Raw genomic sequence first — 7,657 nt, forward strand, 5'->3', positions numbered from 1 at the left:
TCAAACACACAACAGGATTCATCCTACATAACAAATGACATACAGCATGAATCAACACATTTGTTCACGTTCACAAATTACTTGTCCATTACACTAACATTGTGAAACAGTAAACGTTAAAGGGACCTTATTCTTGTAACTTATGCCCAAAGAAGCATTCAAATAATAAACTGGTTCATCTCAAAATTTAAAAAATTTGACTCCTTCGGAGGAATTTGGTGTTCAGTTAATTTGTTATTTTTAACCCTCTGAGTTTTGCATTTGGGGGGTGAGGGGAGGGGGGGTGAGGGGAGGGGGTTGTCTGGCACCACTTAGTCTTGTTTTGAAAAGGGTTAGCACTTAGTTAGCTGTTTAGTTGTTCTGCATTTATCTTGAGTGGTTTCTCTTTTATAACTATGCTGAAACCTCTCTCAGTTCTCAGATGGGGACGAATTTTGACAGTGGGTTCCAATTGTGCTGAAATGTTAGACTTGTTTATAATAGGGTTAAAACTGAGGGCTTTCTGGTTGCTCTATCGACTGGCCAGAAGGTACAACGGATCATTTCTAAATAATTCTGGTCTAATCATCACAACATACTGACCTTCTGTTGCTATGAGTGGAGGGGAGTGGTGTATGGGGTAGCAGCCCTCAGGAGTTAGTGTGAGTTGAGTTTGCTGGTTTGCTGTTAGGTGGTTAGATTCTGCTTAGTTCATTACTAATCATTCATCTCTGTCTGTTTTCATATCAAAGCAACAAACAAGCTTTAACCCTTTGAGTTGAGAAATGTCCTCTGCCTTCTCTTCCTCCCCTCCCTCCATCTCGATTTTGATAAGATTGTCTATATATACTAACATTCCAAGCCTTTTCTCATTCTAGACGTATTTGGAACATATATTTTCTTTCAACATCTCATCATTATTATGTTCTGTATTCCACAAAGTCGTTGTTGACTTATGAAAAATAAATGTGCTATTGCCCCCCCGCCCCCACCCCCACCCCCCATAGTATTGTTGACCGAGCCTTTCCTAAACGTTTCTATTCTAAAAATCACAACAAACAGTATCTGCAGTTGATTATTCACATTAATTAATTGTCTGTTGATCTGTTTTATCAGCTCACTTTCATCTCATAATGTATTTCTAATTGTATACCTTCACTACTCTGTTTATGAGGGAGTTCCTTATGAACAATTAAAGCGGTGATAGATTTTAAATAGCGTGAGACGAAAACTTTTCAGATTTATTTTGTTATTCTAACATAAACATGAGAATGCTCAATTTATCTCATTGAGTGTCACATTAATACTCATTATACATTTAGCACTTGGTGACAAATTAGTATATTTTGAATTTCCTTGCATGCATTATCACTGACAATACAATTCAAACACAATCTGCCCAAAGCTAATTGAATGTTGTATACTGTTAATTAATTCATTACATTGCATCTCTTATTAGTCATACAAACAAAATAAAAACTGACAAACTTGGGTGAGGCCTTAGAATTTTACGCATTCAGCTAATCTAGCTACCCTAGAATGTCCTCTCGAATCTTTTTATGTGACTTACTGGCTGTATTCAGGATACAGGTGTACTGCACACTTTCGGAGTTTCCTTAGATGTTAAGAATTTCCCCAAAATCGGAATCTGCATAGACCTACAGTACAAAAAATGTGCATCTAGAATGCACCCACTGTGCTGTGATGGCTGAGCTACAATACAGCAAGTAAAAAGACACTCACTGTCCTCCTTGTGGAGTAACAGAGGTCAACATGTGGCCAGAGGGATGGAATGAAAGGGGAAGAGAGAGGAGTGACAAAGGCCAGACCTCTGGTTTGGTAGATGTCTTTTAGAATCAACCACCTTCAGCAGCACAAACACACGACACAAGACAACGACAAAGAGGTTGGGACGTTTGGCACTCAAAGGGTTAAAGAATTGTCACTTTGGTCGGATCTCGCCCAAACAGATGGTCGATCTTGTAGTTGGGCAGAATAACGCCAACACAGTGAGATATCAACGTATTACTGCAGCAAAGTAAGCCGACACATCAAGAGTCCCTTTAACTTTTAATGACTTTCATGTGACTACTTTCTCTGAAAATGTCAGACAATTAAATGGTTGTTTTTTCTCTAGTTGTCAGTTTTGTGAATAAGTAGTTTGAATATAATCATCATAATTAATGAAATGCACAAAAGCAAACAAAAGACACAAGAATAGAAGAAGAAGGGAACCAATGGATATTCTCTATTTACAGGCTGGCAGGTTACTGGGGGGGTTATGTTGGGGTTATTGGGGAATTAATGCTCTGAAGAGATGCAGCCCCATGCCAAGGTGCTCTGGATGTGTTTCCCTGTGTACTGGCTGTTCTAAGCCTTCATGTTAACGCTCCAAGAAACACGTAAAGTCATAGTCAAAGTCATCTTAGTTTCACTTCGCAAACAACCTGCTTAGATAGTCTTTAGGATTGATTTAGAGATTCTTTAGGATTGATTTACACCCTTTTATAGTGGCCAATTATCAGATACAATGACCAGGGACTAGAATTGCAAATGTATAGAATACAATACCATAAAGCTGATAATGTTGAGTTAATTCAGGTCTAGCTGTTTGACTGTGTTACTAATACACATTACCATTGAGCAATATAAGTGATGATTAACTCATTCAGGCTGACAAAAATGTGATTGGAAAGCCAATCACATAAACGAAAGTCAATCACATCCACCCTTGTTGTGTGGCACTGCACCTCCTCCAGAGCAGTGGTTAACTTGGTTAAGTGGTTAGGTCATTAGTGGTGTTAAGGGTTTTTTATTACCTTTGTCGAGTAGCCACTCGTCAACTACCCGACCAAGTCGGTATGGGATTCTTTGTCTAGCAATAGCCAGGCGTTCATTATCAAAGTTCCCTTTAAAGAATTTGGAAAAGACAGGTTAAAGGTTAGAGAAAGGGCAACATGGCAAAGAGGTTTAGCAGGTTATGTACTTTAAAATCAGCTTTAGGTGTAAGGAAGAAGTCAATCAGCTTTTTGTGGACTGGTTTGGATGGTTAGACATGTTAACAGCATTCTAGTTACCTTGGGTTTAAATGGTTGTTTTTTTATGAGCCGATAAGTTAAACATATTTATGAATAATTTAGAAATAATGTATTTACATTTGTAGAATTCATAGCTGACATCTTATAACTCAGTGGACAGAAATGTAATAGCAGAAACAGCATTACTCAATACTTTATCATCTGATCATTCTGTCAAAATCAAAACAAAACCAGCAGTCACTTATTCCAATCATAAGCATACAATTGACATCAATAAAAACAGAGCACATAATTTCATGTATACATCATCAACCATTGTTATTGCAGATTCAAAGACAGATAAGCACATGGAACTTAACACATTTCACAGTTAATACAAGGAAGACATTTTCTGTTTAGAACCTACGCAAAAAGCTTGAGATGAGGATCTACCGGTGCTCAAGTCAGACTTATGATATTAAGATACGCCCAAAGCCCATAATGCATACTAATCCAGACTTCTCCACTTTTCAATTGATATAATGCACTTGATGGAATTGGCTATGCTTTTTACACATAACCTGTCAGGTTTTCTTGTATAATCAGGGACTCTACTCAATCAACAGCATTTCATAATTAGAATCACCACATCAGCCTGTCAAAAGCACTTCATTGCTCCTCCATTAAAACACATGCAAACTTATTATCTATCCCCGTTTCAATCAACCCCTGTGTCATACCGTAGATCAGGAGAGCTATCTATAAAACTTGGAGCTAGGGTAAGGGGGTTTGAGCTTGAAGTTGGGGCTGGGATGGGGCCAGTAATTTCCTCAAGGAAGAAAGGAAACATTAAAAAGTATTAGAACAGGGCCTCTCTGAGACGATGAGTGGAAGGGAGGGAAAGGGAGAAGGGAGGAGTTTCCAACAAACTAGCAGTAAGCGGAATACACTGGCTCCTAACTCTGTAATTTGATTACAATAAGGAGATTAAAAGTCATGCCATGTGAATCTGGGGATGTCCTCCATTATCACGTTGGTTAATTATTCCTTACCTGTCTCTCCGAGCCTGCCAGGGGAGAGGGGAGAATTTAGGCTCGACACCGCATCCTAATTGCCCGCGGCATGCGCAAGCGTCGAGGTGAAAAACAGATCACTCCCACTATAATCAGTTTGGGTGTGTTAATCAGCTGCGGCGGTCAGAAGGCTCTGCATGCATCTAAGCTGTCAAGCGCATAAACAGACGCTCTGTCTCTATTTCAGACGCTCACGCAGGTAGTTCCATCCATTGTGGTTTGTTTTGGTGTTGTCTTGCTGTGCCATCTGACTGATCATACCCCCCCTGAGAGTCCCCAGGTGTGACTAATCATGAACAGAAAGCACAAGGGCGGCATAATACGCATCAACAGTAGTGTGCGTGTGTGACTGCATGTGTACGCTCTCACTGACAAACATGAGAGCGGCAACAAGCAAAAAATAACTGCAGGATCAACAAACAACAAACCAAGGCCCCCCAAGCCTGTTTTTTATACTGAGGGAGTTCGAAAATGCCACAGAGGAACAGTTAAAGATAAATGAGACGAGTATTTGGAGGGAAAGAGTATGCTGGCATGATTGGCTGCCACTGATTGTCCCTACTTTGAGTTTTTCTGCTATTTTCTGCTATCCTGCCAGACAGTAATAGTTTGATTTGAGATTTTACAGTTTTATTGGATTCTCCTCCTTTTTTGACAACGTTTACTTCTTTGACAAATGTTTGTTGACCTCCTCGATGAATTGCCTGCACTCCGCTATTGTTAGCTGGATTGCCTGAACATGACACCCTTGTTTCCCACAAAATTCAATTGATGGAAAGCACCTGACCTGTACCTGGACCATACCTTGTATAACTTCTCTGCCACCTCTGCCATGTTTCTATGGTTTAATTGCCCCCAGGAAGCTACTTTTGGAATGCATACTTTATGCATACTGGACTGCTGCAATGAGTTCTTGGACTTATTCCAATCAAAAATTGACAGCAACTTCAGCCATCCTGTACTACTCACTCAGCCCAGAAACTGATGTATTTTACCACCGCAGCCCCCTTGCCTGGTAGCACTTTCTCACCTGTTGATGCTACTTACATCACTGAACTGGTCACAAAATCTACCTGCCCACTCGATCCCATGCCCACATCTCTTGTGAAGGCATGTTTACCCTCACTCTGCCCCCTCCTGGTTGACTTTGTCAATACCTCCCTCAGGACTGGCATTGTGCCCTCTGAGCTCAAAATGGTTGCAGTCACGCCGATCCTTGAGAAACAGGGACTGGATCTGGATGAACTTAAAACTACCGGCCCATCTCAAACCTCCCTTTCCTAGCCAAAATCCTGGAGTGACCAGCTGCCTCTCAAATTCAGTCTCACATGACCAACCATGACCTCCATGAACCCCTACAATCTGGATTCCGAGCCAAGCACAGCACAAAGACAACCCTGGTCAAAGTCATAAATGACCTTCTTATTGCTGCTGACTCTGGCAATATGAACATATTTTCCTGCTCAACTTGACAGCTGCCTCGACACTATTTGCCACAGCACACTCCTGGACCATAAATATCCCTAGGCATCACTGATACCCTCCTTGCCTGCTTCCGATCCTACCTGACTGGTCTTGTCCGTCAAGAGGTGCCCCAAGGCTTGGTTCTTGGACTCCTGCTGTTCAAAATGTACATGTTACCTCTGGGCCAGATCATCCATCGCCGTGGCCTGAACTTTCACTGCTATGCAGATGAAACCTTGATCTACAGTACACAAACACCTAACCCTAACCCTAACCCTCAGCTCCTCTCCCACCCCATCTCTCATCAACTGCCTTCATAAGCCACTTAAGCCACCACTTCGCCAATTTGACATCAATTAACATCACATTCATTGTCTCCAGTGCCATACCATGGATTATTAGGCTCAAAATCAGACACACAGCCAAAACCTTAAGGCTTACCAAAATCAACAGTTTTTTTTTATTACAATAGGTAAATACAACTGTATTACGACAATACGTTTCCATCCAGGGGGAGTGTGTTTGTGGCTGTAGTTTTTGAAAATCAATTAATTTCAATATTTTTTTCCCCCAATTACATCATAGTTGGTAATTTCCTTTGGACCTTTTTTGGTATGGTGGACAATGAATGTGATGTTACAAATTGAAGTGTCCTTTTAAGAAGGTTGGCAAACTTGTGATGAACATTGATGGTAGCTCCATCTGTCCCTCCTCTGAAGTCAGAAACCTGGGTGTCATACTCGACCAAACTCTCTCCTTTGAGCCTCATATCAAGTATATCAGTAACTCCGCTTTCTTCCACCTCAGGAACATATTACGACTTGACTTACATGCTCTGTTGCTGAGACCCTCATACACGCCATTGTCACCCGTCTGGACTGCAATGGAATCCTATTTGGGGCGGCAAGCAGATCCCTGGATAGGTTGGAGTATGTCCAGAACTCTGTGGCAAGGGTACTCACATGTGCACATTACCCCCACTCTGCACCATATTCACTGGCTCCCTATCAAATTCTGTATCACCTTCAAACTACTACTACTCACCTTCAAGTATCTCCATGGCCTCAACAAACCTCTCAGACCTATTATACACCTACACCACCTCCCGCAGACTGCTCCTCGGACACTGGAAGCCTTACCACTCTTCAAACTAGATTGCGCTCAGTGGATGACAGAGCCTTCAGTGTTGCAGCCCCCTCACAATCCACAACTCTGACTCCATCTCCACCTTCAAAACTCAAAACCCACTTATTCTGGCTGGCCTTCCCCTAACTGGACTTGCTTACAAGCCTTTAACTTGATTTGTTTTCTAGATTTTACTCTTCTTTTTGCCATTCTCTGTACAGTGTCCTTGGGTCATGAGAAAGGCGCTTCAAATGCAATGTATTATTAATATTTATGACTGGACAGTGTTATGGGTCATCATGGGTTCGGTTTGACCCAAAATGGAGATGTGATAAAGTAGTAAGAAGGTGACATAAAGATGACATTGTAGACTTCCTTTCCTGTACTAAGAAGTAGCCTGAGATGTTTCAGTTAGCTACTAGATGCTCTAGGCTGAATAAGAGTAGAGCCATATACAGTATGTATGTGTTTGTTTGTATGTGTTAGCATTTGGATCATTGTCTCTCACCAGAGAGATAAACAGCACAGTGGGAGTTTGTGAAACTAACTTTCTCATTTTTCTTTTGCCACCTGGCCCAGCCCTGCTCTGCATGATAATGGAAAAACAGATTAAACAGCTGGACTTCTCTCTATACCTCCATTATCTCAACCACTCCGTTCCCAAGACTATTCTATTCTCATTCAGTTTTTTAAACACGCTTGCCACACAATGTTATTAGCTCTAGAGCTCAATGCATTAAATAGAAGAGAGAAGATGGATTTACTTGTGAGTGAAAATGTAGAGATTGCTCTATTGCAGCTATTCTCATTCCTGAGGACACTAAGCCCTGATGGCTAACATGGCCACTCAGCATAGTGGACATTGAGGAAACAGGACAATGAGAGAGAGGACCACCATGCCTAGAGGTCTGGAGGCCCGGAGGCTGGCTGCCCTCTGAGCGGGTTCCTGAAGTCTGGGTTAGATTCATGGCTGTGGTGGGAAGATCCTGGAAGTTAGGG

General features: G+C 41.6%; 1 protein-coding gene across 7 annotated transcripts in view; it reads right to left on the reverse strand.

The window, feature by feature from the left end:
* Nucleotides 1-7,657, reverse strand: part of nrxn2b (neurexin 2b) — a gene marked incomplete at its 5' end in the record, with an annotated part of 459,423 nt that overhangs the window by 25,914 nt on the left and 425,852 nt on the right. For all 7 annotated transcript variants that reach the window (XM_083665752.1, XM_083665751.1, XM_083665749.1 and 4 more), the window contains one exon: nt 2,799-2,888. In XM_083665752.1, the coding sequence (XP_083521878.1) occupies nt 2,799-2,888 (90 nt within the window). The remainder of the gene's footprint in view (nt 1-2,798; nt 2,889-7,657) is intronic.

The sequence above is a fragment of the Argentina silus genome (genome assembly GCF_951799395.1).
Source record: "Argentina silus genome assembly, chromosome: 1".
NCBI classification, from domain to species: domain Eukaryota; kingdom Metazoa; phylum Chordata; class Actinopteri; order Argentiniformes; family Argentinidae; genus Argentina; species Argentina silus.